The sequence below is a fragment of the Leptosomus discolor genome, chromosome 2, assembly GCF_034619465.1.
Source record: "Leptosomus discolor isolate bLepDis1 chromosome 2, bLepDis1.hap2, whole genome shotgun sequence".
Classification (NCBI taxonomy): Eukaryota; Metazoa; Chordata; class Aves; order Leptosomiformes; family Leptosomidae; genus Leptosomus; species Leptosomus discolor.
The window spans coordinates 60035073-60058591 of NC_141392.1; the positions used below are offsets into that span (position 1 = coordinate 60035073).

At 38.5% G+C, this 23519-nt stretch overlaps 1 protein-coding gene across 1 annotated transcript in view; it reads left to right on the forward strand.

The window, feature by feature from the left end:
* Positions 1-373: 373 nt before the first annotated feature.
* The window catches only part of SYTL3 (synaptotagmin like 3), a 30469-nt gene continuing 7323 nt past the window's right edge, over positions 374-23519 (forward strand). Inside the window, exons 1-9 of the mRNA XM_086461158.1 lie at positions 374-493; positions 1884-2099; positions 5387-5451; positions 8055-8106; positions 9468-9540; positions 10507-10579; positions 13971-14095; positions 18327-18470; positions 21197-21375. Of these exons, the coding sequence (XP_086317284.1) occupies positions 384-493; positions 1884-2099; positions 5387-5451; positions 8055-8106; positions 9468-9540; positions 10507-10579; positions 13971-14095; positions 18327-18470; positions 21197-21375 (1037 nt within the window). The 5' untranslated portion in view covers positions 374-383. The remainder of the gene's footprint in view (positions 494-1883; positions 2100-5386; positions 5452-8054; positions 8107-9467; positions 9541-10506; positions 10580-13970; positions 14096-18326; positions 18471-21196; positions 21376-23519) is intronic.

The following is a 23519-nucleotide window of genomic DNA, read 5'->3' on the forward strand; positions in this document are numbered from 1 at the left end:
TCCATTGAATTGTCCCTCTGTCTGGTGACAGTTAAAGCCCTATCTGGGACCTTGCTGCAAGCTCTCATCTCTTTTGGAACTGCTCTTGGCAAAAAAAAGAAAAGAACAAGAAGTTCTTTCATGTGAGAAGGACAAGACTGCTGTGACCTTGCTAACTGTTCGTATTTCCTGGGTAGCAGAGACACTTAAATGATGACTTACGTGAGGAGAGACACAGTTGTTTTTCTCTTCAACGGTATGACACAGTGAAACGTATCACCACTCAAGTAAGAGCGCAAGCACTTAGTAAACTCTCAGACCACGTTATACTCAGAGTATCCATCGTTCTCGATGTAGTAGAACCGTAGGACAGGAGTCTACAAAATAAGTGAAGTCTGGGGAAAATGGCCTGTGAATTTAATCTAAACTTCCTTAAGGAACTGGAACGAGAGGCTGTTCTGCAAGTCCTGTACCGTGACCAGATTGTGAGAAAAACAGAGGAGGAAAGAATAAGGTACCTCCTGTTCTCCTATTTCTGCTCCTTTTTACTCAGAAGTACTCTTCTTCCTCTTTGCTGTCCTTCCAAATGTATTCCGTTCTTTTTACTTGTTAGCTAATGCCTTTTTATTCTTTGGGAAAACTAAGTTATCCAGAGCCTCTTGTGTTTACCATACTACTGGCTAATCTACAGTAAAGATGAGCCAATACTGTTCAGTGAATAATCTACTTGATGAATTTTACTTCTAGCCTTCATAGAAAGTTCAGTTGCTGCCTGTATTTTTTTTTCTGTGAAAGCTTTATGGCATTCTCGTCGTGTTCCTGTGTATGCCTATATATATAGTCTTGGTAGCACAGAACATGTTCAGGTCTTTGGCTGGCTTAGTTAACTTATGTTAAGACTGGAGTTAAGAATCATTGGATAGCTGCTCATTGTGCTGAATCCATCACTGTCCCTTCTCACATACAACAGGTAGCAAGCACACCACACTGTCTCGGAGGTTGTTACTAGTGTCAATAGTTGTCATTGGTTAGGAAAAGTATTCTACCTAATTATTTCACAGTATGCAAGTATCTCCATTGTGAAGGAAAAGGGAAAATCCTCTAGCATTTTATTTACGTTATATCAGGATACCAGGGCTAGGGCAAGGATTTCCTTGCAGTTTATACCCTGCTTTGTCACATTGCATCCCCATGTAAAACAGGGTATTTGTGTTGCTAAGTTAGAGATTTTTAGTCTCTTAAATATAGAAACTTAAACTTTGTTTACAGCGAACATTTATGTAAGTTTTACTGGACATATTAAATGATTGTGAAAAGTAAGTAAAGGGTTATAAAGAAAGTCTGAATTGGTTGGTAAATCCCTTTCAACTGTTGATGATGTAGTCAACAATTAAGAACATAGATCTTGATTTTTGGTACATGTAGCAGAAGCAAAGCTGATGAAAGGGAGACATTTCGATACACCGGTCTGTGATTTTTATTTAATTTTCAGATGATGCGTTTATGATTATTTTTAGCTCGTAGAAGATTTGATTCTTGGATAAATATGATTAAAAAAATCATCAAATGAAAGGGAGCGTCATTTAGTCTCAGTTTTTGTATGTGAGTACATAATCACTTGCATACACTATGCCCTGCGTGTGCATAACTGACACGAACAGAGCCCCATTTATACTAGACTGTTGCTCTGTTTGTATGCGCAGTTGCGGTTGCACTGCAAAAATGCTGTGTGTGGACACCTTCAGGCAGTGCTCAAATGAGGTCAGACTTGAGGACATATCTCCCACTAGTAATGATATTGCACAATCAGGGTATTAACTTGTGACTTACATGGGAGTTTTGGCCTATTTAATTGTTTGTTGGTTTTGTTTTGTTTTAATTTTGTTTTTAACCTGGGGGATTAGGAAACTGAAACTGCAGCTGCAGCAGCTTCGGTGGAAAGGGGCAAGAAATGTAAGCCATGAATACCAGGAGAGATCTTGTGCTCGCTGTCAGAAATCACTTGGGTTATTGATGAACAGAGGTGCAGTATGCAATGGGTGCAGTCATCGAGTGTGCTCCGAATGCCGTGTCTGCCTGAATCCCTGCCTTTGGAAGTGCACCGTTTGTTACGCTCATGGGTAAGAAGTTTTACTGGTTTGGATAAGCTCTGGTTTGCACTGGTTATCCAGTGGATGCACACGAGTTTTGTATGTATCTGTTGCTTTAAACAATGAAACAAAGCCTCTGGCAGAATGAAAATGTTGGATGAAGTCCTGGTAGCAATGAAATTAATGGGAATTTTGTGTTATACTTCATGTAGTCAGGATTTCCCTCCCTTTATTGGGTGAAATAGACCCCCAGGGTAGGCCACAGGTAGCGTGACAAAGATGGTATGGGCAAAGCATAGGAACAGTCGTTAGTTTCTGAGCTGTAGATAGAACTCCTTCCCCTGACTCAATACTGAACCAGCGCATCCTAACAAGTTGCTGAAGGTGCTGTGCAGTATAGCCAATTTCTTGACAATTTCCTAATCATGATTTTTTTTTTGCTTCCTACTACAGGAGTGAGGAACCTGGATTGATGAATAGTATGAAGCCATGTTTTACATAAGTTTTTATTTCTGGCCACATTTAAACAGTTTCTATATAATGTTATCAATGGGTTTTGCTTTGAATTAGTTGTTTTTTTTTTTTTCTTTTACTGTGTCACCTTGTTCTTGTTTTCCAGGAAACAATCTTTCTTTTACTGTATTGGTACGAGTTTTATATCAAAATAGTCCGTCATAGTCCAATCTGTTCATCAGAAACATTCTAAACCAAACAGTTTAGCTATATTTCCACCTTTGATGAAAAGTAGTATTATGTAGGCAAAGAGAGTTAGTTTTGGAAATGAGTTAGCAGCTGTGCTGGATGATATATATCCCTGAACAAAGAGTGAGGATTTGGATTAAATTTTCCTTTATGCCAACACAAGATTAATATGCTACTTCACTTCCTCTTAAGATGCTGAAATGAGATTTAAATAATACCTGGGAAATGTAAGGCAAGGTACTGGTCTTAAGCTAAATGAATTTCTACTACTAGTTTGAAGTAACTTTCTATAGTTTGGAAGAGACTATACACTATCACTAAAAAGATGTTTTCTGAATCCTCAGTTTATTTTGCTGTTTATACATAAAATAGGCAGATTAGCTTCATCAGTATCTGATACAAAGCAGTCACTAGATTATGGTGACTTTTAGATTTTTTTTTTCACTGTCTGTGCTTCACGCTATACACACTGAATGGAACAGTCAAAAAGTTATCTTTCTGTATCATCCTCTAGGTATCTTCCTCCACTTCCTCTTCTTTTGAATTGGTTTCAAGTTATTTGGTGGCCACAGTGGAAGTCTCCTATAGAGAGTGTCTGGTTGTTAAGCTGCCTTGTATAGTGCTGTGCACCCTTAATTATTTCATAAGCTTGTCCGGATGTTTAATGGTAAAACCAGGAAAGCATTATTTAAATGAATTTAAAGATATTTTTACTTTTCTTTGAGGAAATTGCTTTTTTTTGGTCTCATTAATATAGAGGAATTCTTCAGGTGTCATTGAAATTCTCTTTATAGCAAAAAGACAGCATGTTTGATCTTGTTTTGTTGTGATGCAAAGTCCATTAAAATTGGTCAGACTTCTTCCATTGCCTTTAGTGAGCTTTACATCAAGGCTGCAAATCTGAAGAAGGGTAGGGAGTGCAGCAATGTGGTAAATGCTACTCAGGACCCTTTATTTGCCCCAGTGAGGGAAAAATAGGAGGACTGTTAAGAAACATAAGAGCTGATTTTTCAAGTCCTGAGCAACTGTAATTTTGAATCTTGGTTATGACTCAAGTATTTTTTCCTGAACAAAACATAATCAGCAGGAGCACTACAGAGATTCTCTCCCAGATGCTAGCGTGTTTGTAACGAACGTGCTTAAATGCCTCTGGGAAGATAACGCTGGGTAGTGGGAATAACATAAAGGGAAGGCTGGAGATGAGAATCGAGGCACGATCAGTGCACTATCTAGTGCAGCCGGAGATCTCAGACATTTATTAGTTAATAGATCTACACCCAAAGTAAATAAGTATGCTGTCTCAAAGTTATTTTAATCTGATTGTCAAATTCATGTGTGTTCAGTTATGCACAAGGATGTATGGTTAGGCATGAAAATAAATAGTACAATCTACACAGGTAGTGAGTTTTTAATATTCTGCATTGCTACTACCAAAGGTTTATTTTACATGCCTAAAATGCCTTAAAACCAAGTCATAGAAAGAACAAATGGCATCCTACCTGTAGTTTGTCTATTTTAACACAGAGTAAGTTAAGATGTGAAATGGTAGACCCAGGGATTTTGTTGCCTGGCCTTTGGTAGAAATCACTATAGCTTTCGTGTTTGGAGATTTTGCTTTCTTAAGGAGGCAAGCCCTACATGAATTTTCTGTATGTTATTGCCAATTTCAAGCAATTTTGGCAAGGGAATGGTGATAAAGAGTTTCATTTCATAGAAGGAAATCGAACTACTGGGTGGAGGAGAAAGTTTTAGCAGTTCCTGCACTGAGGAAACTTTTGCAGTGAGACTTCATCGTTTAATAAGCATCAGAAAATCCACAAGGAACAGAGATATTATATATACACTAAAAATTAGTAAGACGTTTAGATGAGAATTTGGAACCTGAGGACTCCAGAGAATCTTCTCAGTTAAAATTCTTTTTGTCTCTGTGATAATGGATGAGTTCAGATTGCAGACTTCATCTAAGTCAGTTGGAGCCAACAAAAAGCAAGAGTCAAATTTGCTGAAAATCTGCTCTTGACAGACCTATTTAGTCTGGTATAATTTTATACTTGTTAATCATTAGTTTTCTGATCCAGTGATCCTGGTGCTTTTGTGTGATATTGATGTCATTGAAGTTAGTCTCCACAAAATGGAGAGAGATGGGCCATGAAGCCATCACACCATTGGGGTTGTGGAGCTCAGTGCTCTGTGGTAGCCATCCCAAGTTCTGCTTGGGAGCGTGTCCTCTGTCATTGATTTCCCCACTTCTCAAGATTAGTCTGCAGCTGTAAGCAGTCAGCACGAGTGCCTGGGCTATATTGCAAGCTGGTTGTATAGACTGGAGTGGACCCCAGGACTCCTGGCTTCAGAGCAACACCTAGAGCAATATGTGTTGCTTTCCATGGGCAGTCCTATATAGCAAAAAGGGCAGGGGGAGGGCGAGGAGGGAATGGAGGGGAGGAATCCTTTGTTTGCAGAACCGCAGCAAAATCAGTTAATGGAGTGAGCAGTCATGAAATCTTAGTTTTATGGTAGGATTAAGAAAGATTGTTGGGTTGTTAAATAGTTATCAAACATTTTAATCAACATTTTCCAGAGTGCATTTCTTCCAATGTCTTTTGCTTGTTTTTCAGAGATGTGAAAGTAAAGGCTGGTGAATGGTTCTTTGAGGAACGAGCAAAGAAGTATCCGGGTGAAGGTAATCACTGGAACAGATCATAAACTGCTGTGTAATGTGTAGTCCTCGTCGAAGTGAAACATAGAATGTAGTCTGCCACTGTATTTAGTGTTTCTTCCACTTGGTGAGAGATTTGTCAGAAATTATCATGCAGTGTATGTGTCTTTGAACTAAACAAAACATGAACACAAACTAGGAGGATGCATTCAAAAGTATAATTTATTTTGTATGAATAATAAGAAAATTACTGGCCATATCAGTTTGAATTAATGAGTGTGTAAGGCTTCTAAGAAATACAATGACATGAAATAAATGTAGAAATGTTAAAATATATGTGCAGGAAGGAAATGATCTTGCATCCATTGTTTGTCAAAGTTAAAACTTCAATTGTTTTCACTGAGAAAGTCCTAAACCTTAAAGAAATGATAGAATGGAATAAAACCCCCCACATTTATAGCTATAAATCAACAGAGAGCTAAACACTTACTCTTTCTTTACTTTCAGCCGGCTTTGCCATTGCCTTGTGTTCAGTTTTTTCAGTGCAATTAAAAATATAAAGCCCTAAAAGAAATTATAGAGATGCGGATGGATTGCTCTATGGGGAATGTCTTTTGCTAGCCAAGGGGCTGTTAGTCTTTGTTTTCACCTATGATGACTAATGAGGTGCAGAGGTTTTCCTTCCTCTTTCCCTTTGAAGCACCACTTCAGATAGACAACTATTTCACTTTGTGCCTGACTGTAGCTAAACACACAGTTTCACTTCCAGTATCTGCATCACATCTAGATGTAGGAGTAGCTGGCAAAATGGAAGGCACTGGGCCTTAAATATCTCTTGGGAAGCTTGACTAGGAAGAAGTTTATAAATGGAAGAAGGTAATCAGACAAATTTTGGGTAGTAAGTATCCATGAAAGACAGCAGGTACCATATTAAGAAACTGAACTACAGTTCCTGCTAAAACAATCCATTTAAAAATTGAAAGATTTCACTGAATTTCATTCTAGCTAACACAATTTCTGATTTTAAAGTTATTAGTTGACTGTTTTTTTTAAAAACATGGTTGTATCCCATAACCATTGTTAATAATTTTTCCTCGTATTCTTTTCGGCAAGTCTAAAGCCGGTAATTTTAACGATCTCTCAGTTATTGGAAAGTGCTGTGTTGTTCTCAGACACTGAATTTGATACTGCAAGGTACTGACTTTCTTTCCAGTAAAATGAGTTATCACCTTGCATTATCAAAGCTTTGTGGGTGCTTGAAGCGTTTTGCTGAGTTAGTCTGATAGTAATATTGTTGAAGTTGCAAAGATCTAAGGATATACAGAAGATAAGCCTGCAGGGAGAAATATGTTTTGTTTAGTTCCTTTGATTAGACCTACTGATACAACTAAAGGGGTTAAAAAATGGCAAACTGCAACACAGCAGCCGTTGTAGTCAAGTATCTTTCAAGCCTGGAGAGACAGTGCCCTCTTTTGGTGTGAAAGTATAACACAAGCGAAGTATTCGCTGAAAAAATACATGTTGCAGAGTAAAAAAAAAGTTAGAAGTATGCTTTTTGTTAATTTTGTGTAGCTTCTACCTAAATAATAAAATTAATATTTTCATAGAAGTGGTAATTGCCTTTACTGACTAATAAATTAAAAATCTAAGAAACTATTTAATGCTGCGATAAATCAAGATAGCAAATATTGCTTATTAATAACGGAACATTAAGCCTGGAGTTCTGACTGAAATTTGTAACGTCAGTAAGTTGATTATTGTTTCTACCACCACCGAGGTCTACTACTGTTATGTAAGTAATTTGTTACAATTAATGACATCTTCAGCAAAGCATGGATCACATGCTGCTTTCTGTATTAGGAATGGTTGGTGATTAAAGCCACTCCAGATATTTTCAGCTGGCCATTTGTTACATGCCTATAACCATTCTTTCTGTTTGCGATCACTCGGGAGCAAACTACGTTTTTATCAGTCTTCATTGTTCGTGCCTGATGGAGCACTTGCTCCTTGGTGTTCTTTACATCATGTGGCTGCTCACCTGAGGAACGTGACATGGTTGCTATTTCCCCACAGAGATGTCCATAGCAAAGGATTTTGCTCGTGTTTGTGAGCTAGTCATGTGTTTTCATGATTGTTCAGGTAGGAGCAATCTAGTAGGAAAAGTGAAAAGCATTTGTCATAAGATAACCATGTGCCTACTCTTGTACGCGTTTTCAAGCTTTCTGTAGTGTTTGAGTTTTATGGTTGAAGTGTGCTTTAGTGCAGTGGGCCAGTGCACTACCTGCCTCCTGGACCTCAGCGGCTTGAGAGCACTTGGCAACCTGTTACCATCTGGACGTGGTTGTCCTCAGCATCTGAACATGTCACCTGGAAGAGGTGAAGGTGAAATCATGATACATTTTGTGATACAGGAGAAACTTGCGTGTTGCTTGGCGTGTATGCCGATATGGCAGGTGGGGGCTGATTTCACTCCTTTCTTGCATTTGCATCAGCTGCTGTAAATACAGGCCAGTTCCTGAAAGGCACTGATTTTAAAGTATTACACAGGTGTTAGTAACTGCTGTTGTTGCTAAATGACCTTTGGGTGGGGTGTTTTGTTTGTTGTTTTTTTTTTTTCTTCTTTACAGGCAGACATGAAACAGTTGGTGCAAAACTCTTGAGATCCTATCAGAAACTGAGGTAAGACTGATAAAATGACAAATGCTCCTAGGATGCTGAGAATTTGTATAGGCTATATATTGTATGTTATAAACCAGCAAGCAGTCTGTAGTTTTTTATTATGAAAAACAAATTTCAATACTTTTGGAGTACAAATGATAAAAGCATAGAAAACGTGCCACTTTTGTCTGACAGCAATCCATAGAAAGGGTCTCAAGTACAAATGAGTGCTATGTTTAGAGTAATAGTGTCTTACTTACTTGAAATGAAAGGATGTGAATTATTTGTTATATATGCTTATATTTTTTGCATAGCTCTTTAAACCATTAACTTTCAAATTTATACATGGCTTTTAAATGATCTAAGATGAAAATTATTTACTGAGTATAATAGCAATAGCATCGTTATTTGCTCAGTGGGATATATTGCTGAGTTGATACCTTCAGAATACATAGTAGACAAGAAGTACTGTATTTAGTAAGACATTTCTAATTGCCAGTCTTACAACAAGTAAAAAATCCAGTTTAAACTGAATAAATACTTTGACTAGAGGCTTAAGTATGACCATACTTAAATTATTACCAGTGACATATAATGAAATATGTCTACTTAAACTATATTGGATAAAAGAAACCCTCTTCCTTAAAAAAACCAAACCCTAACCTAAAATAAGATACAAAGAGATGGCCTCTATTTTATGATAATTACCTGGCAAGGCATACCTGCATAAGACAAGACACTTATAGTCAACTAGATGCAATCCTAACCAGGGCTGCATAAGGACTTGCTTTTACCTAGATGTGGTAAAAGTGAGAAAGAATCGAAAAGGAAGTTCGCTGGCTGCCTTCAGGGTCCGTGATTGTGCTGTGATAACAGATTCAGATAACAGATTATTTTTTTTTTTTACAGACTGGGGCTATTTACAGCAGATGAAATGGCTGGAATGCTGTAAAGGGGCTCTAACAGCTCTGGGTCCAAGCAAGGAAGAATCCTTTTAGTATTGTAAATAGAGATGACTGTTTTCTGAAAACCCCTCTGAAACAGAGATGGGGTGTGTTACACAGGAATTGTGTTTTAACACTCAGGACACAGACTGTAATACTGCCAACTATACAGAAGTCCAAGAAGTCTGTCCCAAATTAGGTCTTTCTGATTGTTTTAAATTAATAACTGACCAGGGCAGCCCAAGATTGAGAAGACAGAAAGGTAGTCCTAATTCTTACAAATGGGCAGTAAGCTTGTGCTGCAGCTCTTAAAGACACAGGATCTCAATCCAGATCTTCAGACAGCAGGAAAATATTGTACACGAACGTGTCTTATTTATCCATATATTAGCATAATATATTAATTGTTGCACTGTTTATTGTTTCTTAAATTTCTAGTAAAATTTCTGTTGTACCTCCAACTCCACCTCCTTTCACAGGATCCACAGCAGGAAGCAACGTGATGGTAAATGTATGTATCTGCAAAATAGACGTACACGTGCACCTCTTAGTTTGTCATTCATATGAAAAGGCCAGCCACTGAAATGCAGTAAAACCTGCTGTAGCATCATATTGCAATATAAATGCTGCCTTATGTTCCTTTGTCATTTTTTTTTTTATGCTACATTGGTGGTAGGAGAGAAAGGTCGGAGGCTATCATCAGGAATTTTTCATTCAGTTTTTGAGGGAAGTGATTAACCACTCTACTTGGCACTAGAATACTGCACCTGGGTTATGGTGCCTCACTACAGGAAGGCTGGACTGAGGTCTCCTGAGCTACCCTCCAGCCTGAAGGATCATCCCATGATCCTATGATACTCGGTAGTCATTTATAAAGTGATCACTCCATGGGTTACTTTCATTACTGAGTGAAAAACAGTGAATTTGATGGTTGCCTTTGCATGACACTTTCTAGTGGACAGAATAGTAGGACATGGCTCAGAACTCATTGAAATAGCACTAAATTACTATTTCAGTTCATTTAGGACTGGGTCCTCAGGCCCTGGTTTTGAAGCTCATTGCAATTCTGTAAAAATTCTAATATGTGCTGACCTGGAGTTTGATGAAACTTGCCTTTGATTCAGAGGCACAGGAGCATCTGTAATAGGACTTTCCTACCTAAAGTATTAAATACGTTACCACAAATCAGTGATGTAATTGGTTATATTTATGAAATTGCTGTGTGATCTTCCTACAAAGAGCTCCACTTATATCAAAGAGTATAGAACTGAAAAGATGATTTTTCCTTCTTCATGGATTAACGTGACAGTTTTCAACCATGTTGGCATATGTCCTCAGATGTATTTGTCTAAAGAAGTGAGCAAAGGGCTGCAGCCTTACCATCTGGTTGTTATGTGGTCTGTAGATATGTGATCATGGAAACTTTAAAACAGCAAATATTTTGTGGTTTCTTAATCTTGGCGTCTCCCATTTGCAGGAACTCAAACAGTCTAAAAGTTTTAATAAATCCGTGGAAAACTTGTTTTTGTCTTTCACAACACATATAAAAAGTAAGTAGCTTTCACTGCTTTGTCATTCTAGAGTAACGTAGTCAAATGTTTCATTTTTTTGGCCAAATTGTTGGCTAAAAAACAGTTATAGAAAAAGAGTATTCAGTAATGACTGAAATTACTAATGCCAAGATGGAGGCAGCCTGAAAAATAACACAGTAAGTCTGAATTCTCCTCGCTACTCTGCACGTTGTTTATCAAGCTGATGATGCCAACCCAGAATACCTTTCTTGTGAAGATGTGAAAAGACTGTATAATGTTATTTTAAAGTTTACTGGGTGCTTAGATGCAGTATATTTAACTTGCGTTAGCACAGCATAATAACCACTTTCTACTGTAGTGATCTTCCTGTTATCTACCTGCCTGAGCCCCAGCTGAACCTGTCAAAGAATCTACCATCTAATGGAAGTCGAGTTTAATAGTTTCATTCACTGGCAGTTTTCAAGAGGACTTCCTTCCTCTTTCTCTTTTTTTCAGTGCATACTTGTAAGAACGAGCCGGTCCTAACAACTCTTCTTTCATTCTGATACTTTTGGTTCCTTCCATTCACTTATGCTGCCTGCTGTTCTTTAGGGTGCAGACTGTGTATGCACCTCCAAGGCTAACTACACTAAGGACAGCCAGCCCTTGTGAAGAACAAATTAAAGGCATCAGTGACCAGAGGAAAACAACTTTTGAGCCTTATGAAAATTACAGGGCTTGCAGATATGCATGCATTTGAACAAATGTTCGTGTTGTCTTACTAGCTTCATCTTGGACAACCCCAAATGTGAGATTAGACCTGAATAAATTTGGCTCTAGTGCCTTTCTGACTTCCCCCCTAACTCTTGTCTTAGCTCTTGTTTGGTCTTTCCTCTAACTTCTTCCACCCACCCTAAAGGCCTGTTCTCCTTTAACTACACAAATTTAATGTTTGTGTGAACACATATTAAAGCTGTGCAGAAACACAATGGCTGTCTCGGAACAGAAGTGTAGTATAGGGTGGTGTAGGATGCTTTGTTACTGGAAGCAGGTAGCTGAGGCAGACCAGAATTGGATGCAAAGCAATTTATTCTGCTTTCTGTTAATTTGAAGCCTGGTCATATCCCACAGTTACTGGTAAAGACTGTCAGGACTGCAGCAAGCTAATTTAATAGTTCACTGCTGCCAAAAGGAAGGTCCTACTCTCCCCCATGTTCTGTCTCTGTTTCTGGCCTTGTGCTGCCATCACTCAACATGAATTAGCACCAGTGTTTTTGGACCCCTCTGGAAACTTATTTATCTAATTAAAAGGCCAGAACATTACCCAGACAAAACACATTGGTACTTTTCTGCTGATTTAGTGAATTAAATAGGCTAAAGTTAGTGTATGTGTTGGAGCCTGCACAACAGAGTGTGCTGGGCCATGTGGCCAGGAGCCAGGGATTAAGGAAGGAAGGGCAGTTGTTGCAGAGGGGGATGGCAGCAAGTTGTTGGCTCAGTTCAGTGGTATATGAAACCCCACTCAGATGCTATCATCCTCAGGGTAGAACCTCTTAGTCTGTAAGAAAATAACAGGCTGTTGCAATCACCGAAGTCAATAATTAAAAAGTATAGGAAGTCTTATAGAGAGAAAGTCTTGGGCCTCTTGATTTAAGAAAACAGCTCTTTCAGACAATGCAACCTCTTAATGAAACCTGGTGCTGTGCTGATAAATGGTTTTGATCACGAGTGTCTGAAGTTACTACTCTATATCTTATCTAGATAAAAATGTCCTGGTTTGCAGAGGTGTTTAGTACACCCAGCTCTTGCGTATTGCAGTAAATAAACCTGGAGAACCTTGTTATGCCTCTGACTCTCTCTGGAGCCAGGGGTGTGTGTGTGTGTGTCTGAGAGGAGTGAGAACAAAGGATTAGCACGTGCAGCACAATGCCGCTGTTGTACAGTCTGCTCTTTATGCTGTTACCTCCTGTTCCAGCATGGTTTGGCAGCAACAGGAGATTGTAGTCCAATGGTTGCCATTTGGTGAATGTAAAATGAGTTGCTGGTTGTAGCTCTGTTTGCAGTGCAAAATCACCCATGTTGGCACTAGAGATATGTCTGTCTTACTGAGCGTTTGGGTGGAGAAACCAAAGGAGGAACAGATATGAAAACGGAACAATCATTTTTTTTTCTCACAGTAACCTGTTCTGTAACCTGTTCATTTTAAGAGAGTGTGAGGCAAGCTTGTGTTTCTGCTTCTGCTGCTGGTCAAGCTATTCGGATTGTATCTCCTCCATTAGATCTCTCACTCCAGTCTCTCTTATGATCTCTGATTTCACTGTGTGTTTTAAAAACCTGGTTTCATTTACAGTCAGAGGTGACTTAATTGAGCCTGACTATGAATATGTCACATGATGCCTTAATGGTGCACACAGTACAGTAAACATCTGAGGACTGATTGCTGCTAAGAACAAAACTAACCCAAAGTGGCTTTAAAAATCACACTTGAGAGTGCCATTGTTTCTGAATACCATAATGATATGTTGTCTGCTGTCTGAGGTTCCTCCACAGAGGCTCATGTTGCGAGAGAAATATTTATTTCTTCTGTATGAATTAAACATATGATAGCTATTTCATGTGCCACTTATAAGTTATTAATTCTTCATGAGAGACTATCTGGGGTTTACAGCAAAGTGTCTGCTGCTGAGCCTGCTAGTTTTCAACTTCAGAAATCATGAATGAGTGCTGCCCATCCCTTTAAGAGAATTTATGACTGTACCCTGAGGAATAAGGAGCGAAAAGTGGTGCACTAAATGTCCAGTTGTCCTATAGACTTATTTGACGATAAACTAGATATTACTGAAATGATAATTCAATAAGGTACTTAAGTATGGACATAAGCTTATCCATATGAGTAATGTTATTGAAGTCAACAAGGGCTACTCATGTTGTTAAAATTATATTTGGTTTGGGATGAGAGTATGTAATAGCTCTCCTTCCATCCATATTTTGGATAAATTTCTAAGTATTTTCCTATATGCCCTGCTTTCTAACTTCTATTGTTGTTTCGCTTTATGTTGTTACAATGATCTTGCTTTTATCCTGAACCAAACTGAACTGCTTTACAAATCAGACTATATATAGGGACTATAACAGCTACTTCTGCAAGGAAACTGTATTTGATAGCATACACCAATTCCTTGCAGCAGCTATAATGATAGGAAGCAAGGAGTATAATTTCCAGTTGAAACAACAGGGAAGATTTAAGTAGGCACAATATAATTATACCAAATGGGACAAGCATTTACCTTTCCATCTGTTTCTTACTCTTAGATCAATACTGAAATTGCAGGATAAAAGTTTGAAAGCTACAGAATTAGCCTATAAATCTACAGGATTGCTTGCAATGTTTGTTATAATGACTTTTCTCTTCTTCTTCTCTTCACTTCAGATATCTCTAAGTCCCAGAATGATATGGCTGACAGATGTCTCCTAACCACAGGTTATGGGCACGATGTGGAAAGAAGGAAGCAAAGAAGGAGCCAGTCTGACACTGCCATCAACATTACAAGCAAGGTGTCCATATTATTACACACAGTCTCTAACTGTAAGGGCTGTTTCAGGAGTGGAATATGTTTACAAGAATCATGACCTACACAGTGGTATTTTGCTTTTATTATACAAGCAGGGCTTAGCTGATCTTCACTGACCGTGGCCAGAATTCTGATTCTTCTTGAGGCTTTTGACTGAGCCTGCACGCTTGATCTCAGCCCAGAGCTGAAATGTTAGACTGAGATTTTCCAAAGACGCTCACATAGGGAGGGAGAGGATGGGTCGCTTTGCTCTTAGGTGCTCACAGACTCTCTTGAGGCTGATTGATGTCTGCTTTGTGCAATTGCTGGGCTGTAGGGAGGTGCTCTGTCTCTTGTCTTCCTCCTGCCCATCTTGTTGCTGAACAGGACCAAGATATGACCATCCAAAACTCATCCTGACACTTTCTGAGCACTTTTCAGTTTGGCAAGGAGAAAACATTGATACTGCTGTCAGATGTTGGGCAACTTCCCTTTTCCTTTTGCTTTGGTTACAGTCTCTAGCTTTCAGTGTTTTCTCGAGTAGTTTGAGAAAAATCCAGTCATCTGTTTTTCCACAAATTGTGCAGGGCTGAAGATGATGTCACATATCTGCTTTAAAGTTACAGTGAAGATTTTGTTTGGTACACTTTTACCTCTCAAGTGGCTGAACTTTGTCCATACTTAGTTTTCCACATGGTAGGTGCTTACTGAATCGCCTTGCTCATCTGAATGAGGTAAATGTGGTCTGCTAAGTGCCTAAATTAGATACTGAGAAAAGCTTTTGCTTTGGGCCAGACCTCATGGCAAATATTACTCACAGCTCCCTTGGTGCACACTTTTCACTTTCTTCTGAAGTGTTAGGTGTTGATAAATGGAAGAGACAGGATGTCAGACCGCGTGGACTAGTGGTTTGAATTGGCCCAGCAAGGTCTGTGAACTCCACGAAATTAGTTCTGGTGTTTTTGTATGCAATTATGTTATAATCAAAATTGGCAACAATTATTAACTATCTGAGCGCTGCTTTCATTGTGGCAAAGCACACTTCAGTGTTACTTTATTCTGCTGGCAGAGAACTGCTCTTTTAATGCACCAGAAAACATCAGAGTTGGAGATAATATGCACTTAAACTATGTTTCATTGCATGCTGATCGCACACAGCCTGTCATGTTTAAAAGATCAATAAGGATTCTTTGGACTGAGGAATGTATTAGTAGGAGATTCCAGATTATTTGTGGGGGGTTTTAATTGCCCATTTAAAGATTTAGGACTTGTCTACCCTTTGCATTACAGATTTTGAAAGATAGATTTCAATGTTTTTTGTGTGTTAGAGCACTATTTCTCTGAGTCGGGGAGGTTTTGTTTCATTCAAACAGTTAGACTGTGTTTAAGCTAGAATTTTAGTTTTGCTGTAATTATGTAAGCTTAAGAAAGACACAGACCTGCTTGAGCAGGTCCAGAGAAGGGCCACAAACATGATTGAGGGCTGGAGCACTTCCCCTGTGAGGGCAGGCTGAGAGAGTTGGGGTTGTTCAGACTGGAGAGGAGAAGGCCCTGGGGAGACCTTATAGTGGCCTTCCAGTACTTAAAGGGGGCCTACAGGAAAGGTGGGGAGGGACTCTTGATCAGGGAGGGTAGTGATAGGATGAGGGGTAATGGTTTCAAACTCAAAGAGGGGAGATTTAGATAAGCTATTAGGAAGAAGTTCTTCACTGTGAGGGTGGTGAGACACTGGCACAGGTTGCCCAGAGAAGCTGTGGCTGCCCCTCCCTGGCAGTGTTCAAGGCCAGGTTGGATGGGGCTTTGAGCAACCTGGTCTGGTGGAAGGTGTCCCTGCCCCATGGCAGGTGGGGTGGAACTAGATGGTCTTTAAGGTCCCTTCCAACCCAAACTGTTCTATGATTCTTCTGTTGATCTTTTTTTTTCTTGTGAATGTCATCTTTGCCATTTAGGTTTTATAAACATTGAAGGAAATTTTACTTGTCTGTCCCTGCACTTACATGATAGCTTTTTGTATCTTTACTGTGGTTTTTAAAATAATTTTTAATCTGTCGGTGGCATTATTGCATTATTCTTCCATTTATTCTTTTCTTTTCCATCTTTGCTTTCCTTTAATAAAGGTAGCTGTTTACATCTTTACTAGAACTATGACTTATGTTTAGGGACAGAACCTGTTTTAAATTACACTTGCAAAACAACTAATTACTCACATTTATAACAAAATATGATGCAGAAATCTTACTTGTTGTGACTTCCACCCTAGAAAGAACTTTCATTTTCAGAGACTGAATCAAAACAGCATTTTTTGTCTGCTAGAAAGTGTGCATTTTTCTCCTAGGAACGACTGGGAAGTAATAGCTGTAACTGACATTTTGAATGTGCAGGGTGTAAGACTGGGGCACCGCTTCAGTCTCAAGAGCGCTATCTGTATCTTAAGTAAGTTTTCCAAACTTGTGATATGTTCTGAGCTTGGTTCCTTCAGATTGAAGTTGAAAGAGACTATATTTAACTTCAGTAATAGTGAAAAAACAATTCAATGGCAAGAACTACCAGCCAGTGTAAAAATCTGGATTTAGGAAGTTAATTGAATAGTGTTTTCTAGGTTCTCTCACCATCAGAATCTCTAAGTTCATTAAGGGAACTGCAAATATACCTGCCTTACTGGGGGAACAAGACATGAACAAGCTTCAGAAGCTGTTTGTGGTGCATTGGTAGCTGTGGGTTACCCCTCCTGTGGCAGCTGCTGCAGACGTTGGAGCTGGGCTAGGTGGGAGTCTTGCGTATGTGACCTGATGTGAAGTTTAGCACTGGTATTATGTTGCCTTGTCAATCACTTATGTTCGGTTTAACACAATAGAGAAGTCTTTATGATCCAAGTAGAAGCTAAAATTCAGTGTGAAGTAGGTTTTTTTGGTTAGCAAGTGAAATTGGTGGTGGTTCAGACTTTTATAAAGCAGAAGACCGTTTCTCTGTAGAGAAATGTGATGTTTTGGTTTTGTTTGGGTCTTTTTTGAGGCTATATTCTGATTGCATTTTCTGTCTGTTTCCTTCTCACAAGAGAACTTAATGTATTCTTACATCTATTCTTAAGGTAGAGCAGTTATTACGCGTAACAATTTCTGTGTGTTACAATCATAGCATGCTGGTTTGGACATTGCACATACTGCTTTTTCAGAATCTCAATATATGATCTCTGTTGTACTCATTCGTTAGTGCTTTCTGCTGCTTGTGCAGGAGGGGTTCCCAGGTTTGTTAAATATGTATTATCTGTTCCTTTTATGCAAGTAAGTCCTGACCTTTTTTTGTTGATTCAGTCGCACTACATTCTTTCTAGTCTTTCAGGTAATCCCTGTTACACAGTTTTTTTAAAAGAAATTATTTTCTTGGGTCCTAACCATGTAAAATTTCTTACCTCACTCTTTTCCTGCCCATTGAACTGTGAACATACTTTTAATAGGTTGTGTTGTCCAGGGGTAGTGGTATGCCAGAACGAGCTAAAAATCTATTTTCAGCGTATGTCTAGCTATATGTGTTAGTCTTTTGGCACTTAATTCTGTTAACTGCTGTTACTGGTAACAGAGGTGGCTGAAGGTGAATCTCAAGGAGTTTTGTTACTATGTATCTTAATTTTTCACAAATTATCAGAGTTTTTATGGGAAAATTGGAAAGGTGAATGGAATTAGTTAAAGCAAAGTCAAGAACACCTCAGAATTTTAAACTTTTTCTATAATCAAGGCTAAATAAGAATTTGAGTCTGTGTTTATTTTCAAGTCTCTTTCAATTTACATTAATTCTTGCATATGTAGACATGGGCATGTGTATACATATTGCAAAATACTATTTTTAATTTTCTGGAAGCAAAAGTTGGTGTTTGGCTGTTTTTTTTTTCTTCCAAAATTACTGTTTTGATAAAGGCTAGCAAGGCCTTTTTGTATACTACTAATTTTGGTGTGTTGTGAGTAGACTGTTGTTAATAGCTGCTGTGGTAGTGATCCTTAGATTAGGTGGTGGTATCTCAATTTTAGAAAATTATGAATATAATGAATGTACTGGGATGAGAGCACCGTAAATCAACATTTAAATTAAGATACTACATTGTCTTTGAAAGTGTGCCACCTGTGTGATAGTGATCAGAGTGAATTGTAGCTATTTACTGTATTTTCTTCTGATAGTATTCCTAAAGGAATCAGGGCATTTTTCTTAAATAAAAAGAAAATAACTTGCTGAATTTCTTACAGATGAAAAGTACACCCAGTCTTCAACAGCTCATCGCTGGGGCCCAAAACGACAGTGAAATTCTGACTAAAAGGAATTGTAAGGAAGAAGAAGACATTACAACCAGTCCCACAAGCGATGCAGTTTTCTGTGATGGCAGAAAACGTGTAAGTTAAAGGGTGAAGCACAACAGAACAGGCGCTTAGTGCGAAAAGATACAAAAGCTAAAATCTTGTGCAAAATGTTGGTGTATTTTGGATTATATTGTAAAATTAAGTATTTCGCTTGAGTTTGTATCATCTGTTGAAAGACTGACTGCCTTTGGCCTGGTCCTTATAGTAACACTGTGAAATTTTTCAGCATAAGCCAGATCAAATTAATAATGGATAATTGATAGATGGATATATCCATTAACAATGAATAATTGATAGATCAGCTTCCTCTGAATTTTGCAACTGCAACTAACATTTTTCCCATTTTATATTAGGGTTAGGATCAAGAACATGGTTCTTTCTAACCTAGTAGCTGGCTTTTTCTCTTAAAACTTCATTTAACAGAAGAGGTTTGTTATTCTGCAAGAACTGTGGTAATGGAAATGTCAGTGGAAATTCAAATGTCAGAATGTCAGTGAATGAAGAGGAAGCCGACAGTGATGGAAGCCAGGGGAGCAGTTCATAGCTTTAGGGGATGGCATTGAATCATCCTCTGATGGATGGCATTTTGAATACTGCAAATAAGAGAGAAGGAAGCCAGATACAAATGAATTCAGCACATGCTTTAAAGCCTCTGTGATTAACTGTGGAAGCTAATTTCTATGTATTAGTGATGAGGTTAAGCAGGGTGAAGTATCCAAAGAATCCATGACTGATGTTGTAAAGAAGGGAACTAGAATTACTTTTAGGGAATCAAATTAAACCAGCCTGCTCACTTTGCAGACACACATAAGGACCTTGGCGCGCTCTCATAGTTTACTGCACTGTGGAGTCTGAGGTGTTAAACTGACAAATGGGTAACAGTTTTGGATGACATTTGTGATTCTAATGACAATCATTTGAACTGGGCTACAGACAGCCCAAGCTTAAAGTGGAAATATTTTCTACTATCTTATAAAGGTGAAGGTCAAGTTCCATTAAACTTCCTTTTATGGGTAAGTGTTGGATGTTGATGACCACTCCGTGAAAATGTGTCTTCCAAAGTATCGGAAGGCATTGCTTCCAGTCATGCCAGCACGAGTGACATGAAATCATTGCTAAATCCCTGTTCACTGAATCAAAAGGATGATTGATTTCTACGTGGAATGTGTGTGACTCCTGATCAGGTGGGAGACATATGTAGTGATATTCAGTCTGAACATCATTAATCAGAACATCTAACCAGCCTCTCTAAATAAATAAGAGGTTTTGTGGAATAAGTTATAGGCTTTTGCAGAACTTTTTTTAGGATGTATGAGCTAAGACAAAAATCTGTTTGCATTCCTTCGTTATGAAGAATTTTGGTGGAAAATAAGCATTTTCTGCTCAGATGAATAAAAATATGTCAGTGAGTGAGCAGAGCTGAACAAAGCTGCAGGGGAGACTGATTATGTTGATACACATCTCATGGAGGGAACAAGATTAAATGCAAAAAGCATCAGGTCAAAACAGGCCTAACACTTCTTGTGACTTCCTCAGTAAGCACTCTGACCCTTGTTTTGTCAAGTTTGTGTGTTACTTAGAGCTTATAAGATAGAGTAGATAGCTTCTTTAACCTAATTAAGCTGTTGGTGTGAATTTTAAAATGAATATTTGGCAAGCTGCACAAACGAAGAAGAGTATCTGCCTGGAAGAGAGATATGATCTTATAAACACTGCCTTGCACTCTTAGCTGCTGGGTTGTGCAATGCAGAACTCCTTGGTTAACTAGTTCCCTGTGGGTTGGTGTTTATTTTCAGAGGGAGGAGCGATCTAGCACAGGTATCTTGGTGATCTAGGGCAATGTTGCTGTGAGATTAATCACAACAACAATTGTGTCCCTGTGACATATGTTACATAAAAACTTTCTAGGGCTTACCTTAAAGAATATCATTATAGATGAATGGAGACCAGACTGTTTTAATTGAGTTGATAACTTGTTACAGTGAAGGCTAGATAGCACTATATGTTAGTGCTGGGCCACAGAAAGGATTATAGCCTCTTCCTTCATTGCAGTTTCATGGCACCTGTAAATGCTAGTAGACACAAATACTGTTTATATATGTGGATGGACAGTGTCCAAACCTTTGTCCCGTAGATGAAAAGAAAGTGCTGAGATGAGCTGGGAAACACCTTCTTTATGCACCGACACGTAACAACTGGATGTCTCCGTATTTTAATCTTTCCTGAATGGTCTGCTGCAGTATGGATTATGTCATTTTTATATGGAGTTGGGGCATCTTGTAGAATATTTACTGGATGTGCAAGGCCACTTCTGTTTCCTTTAATGAGTGATAGAACTTAACGTCTCTGCAGTTATGAGCTGTGTATAGGGAAGTAATATATAATATCCAGTCTAGTTTGATGCCTTGCATGTTCTTTCACTCTTCTTTGCAGACACTTATACCACTTTTCTCATGGGAAGCGACATAGCAGTTTTGTTTGGAGACAATTTCTACATCTAGAAGTTACCTAAGAAAGCATTTTATTAGCCTACAGGGCTTACTGAAGAGAAAAAGGCAAAGCAGTAGAATTGCAATTACAGTTATAATTTTCAGGGCTGTTATGGAAGCAACAGAATGTTATATACAGGTTACCTTAAATCTTTGTGACTTCCAGTAGCTCCATGGTCATGTCTGTAAAGATACTGACCTTTGAAGGAAATAAATGTTTTGTCCTGTTTGATCTGAAGCTACTTTTCCCAAACGTTTGTCTTTTCTTAGGGGAGTTTGTATAGTCTTAACAGCACTTGCACTGAGTCTGGCAATTTCGGCAAGGCTAACGTCACGGGAGAAATAGAGTTTGCCATAAGATACATCTTCAAAGCTTGCATCTTAGAAATTTGCATCAAGGGGTGCAAGAACCTGGCTTATGGAGAAGAGAAGAAGAAAAAGTGTAACCCGTAAGTATTTTGTAGAGAAGGAGGAAAAAAAAGAAGGAAAATACTCTGATTTTAAAATACTTGTGCATGTTGTGATTGAAATTGATTGATATATGATGGTATGCCATATTGGCACTTTCAGAACATCCAACATACATGCCAGCCCTTTTTATGTATACATGCTGCAAGACAAATAGGTTTCATACAGCGCTTACTCCATTCCGATGATTTTCTGCTAGTAATTGTCTTAGCCAACTGCCTGTGACCCGTGTTGCTGAAGAGTACCTTTGGATTTCAAGAATAGCTGTTCAGATTTTGGCTCTTAAGTTGTGCCTGCAAAGTTAATACATAAGTGGCTAAAACATGAGATGTCCTGTTCCTGATTCACCTACTGACTCACTTGTGGGTCACTGGGTGATTGCTGTACTACTTCTGCCCTTCCCTCTGCTGTGGTAAGAACAGAAATTTCAGATACTGCGACACATTTTAAAATCTAAAGTCGTTCAATAATTATGTATTGTCATGAGAAGAAGAAATACCTACTTGTGTGGATAAAATATGCCATAGAAATGTTTGGTTGGATAATTAAGCCTTGGTGATTTGTCTGGTTATTGGTAAACGATCTTCTCTGACCGTGCAGCAACCGTTCATAGAAAATCACCAGGCGGAATACCTAATTGACTGTTCTTGCCCCTGCTCTCACACGGTGTTTGAGCACTGGAGTGACCACGTTGGAGTTGTGGAGTGGCAGTCACCCTCACCCAGAAGGACCGTGGCTTTTCTGCATGTTGCAGAGGATGTTCATAAAGATGAGCTTGGTGGTGAAAGGAGCCTTGCTGTGGCACAGCAGCTCAGGGCAGTTTGGGAGCACTTCAGAAGTGGGTCAAGATTCTTTAAGTCCCCTGGTAACTAAGCCAGGCAAACAGTTGCAGGAGGCCTGAAAGGCAAGGTGGGAAGTGCTGTGTAGTGAACATTATGCTCTCTATTCGTATACTTTTATATATTTCTGTTGGTTTCCAAGCCAACAGAAGAAGTACAGGCAGCATACTCACTTAACACACTTGCTGGAAAGCAGACGTTTTACCTGATGTTTAAGACCTGTTGAATTACTTAGCTTGTTGACGGGTTTGAAGTCTGACTGGCTATTTTTTAATTAAATTGATCTGCAGTGATAGAGCAAGAGGCTAAAACTTCTAGTACCTGAATATTTTAAAAAGTACTTTTATTTATGGCTAAGTTTGGAAAGAATAGGGAAGGTGTGTAAGTTCCGCACTGACGATATGAGATACAGCTAATTTTATTTACACAGTTAAGTTAATCAAGAGACTGTTTTAAAATTGGTTTAAATCATAATATCTGAAATGTATACAAAAATTTTACATTTTTTTTTTAAAGATAAATTTTAAAAATATTTAGCGTTGCGTTATCCATCACTCCTTTCCCTGCCAGGCTGTGAGCAGGCACTCTCTATTGCTAATACTCTTTAGTTTTGAAGCCATAACACAAATACAGCCTGCTGAACTCATGGTAAGATGAACATTTAAGTGTTAATGATTGTGCGACCTACACATGAGAAACTTTGGGTAGGAATCATTGGTGCTTGATATTGGTCCAACTCAGCTTCCAGAGAATTTTTTTGCTGGTTTTCCTTGAATCAATGTTAGGGCAATTTTGATCAATTTAGACAATCTCCCACTTTCACTCTTGTGGCTATTATAACAATTGGTGTTTGTAAGAGTTACAAATTATTGTGTATTATTTGTATGATTATAATGTTTTTTGCTACATGGTACCTGGTGTTGTAAAGATAAGATTTTCTACGTGAACAAGCAGCAGTGATCCTAAAGTTGAGTATTTTTTTTTAATTTGAGCACATAATATGCTGTTTGTTTTCATCATAAAACTGTCACTACAACTGATAAGGTGACTTCCTTGGTGGCTATTTTATCAGAGGCCAAGAGTATGAAACCAAAATACTCCTATTCAGATCCTAATCCTTCCTAATTCTTTCCCCATTAGAATAGAATTGAAACACATTAGCTGAATGACATACAGGGATCCTTATAGTCTGTCCGCTTTTATTGAGAAAGGATATAAATCGTAATTTGCCATTTTATTGCTTGGAAAATTACAAAGTCAATAAGATTCTTTAAGAATTAAGAAAA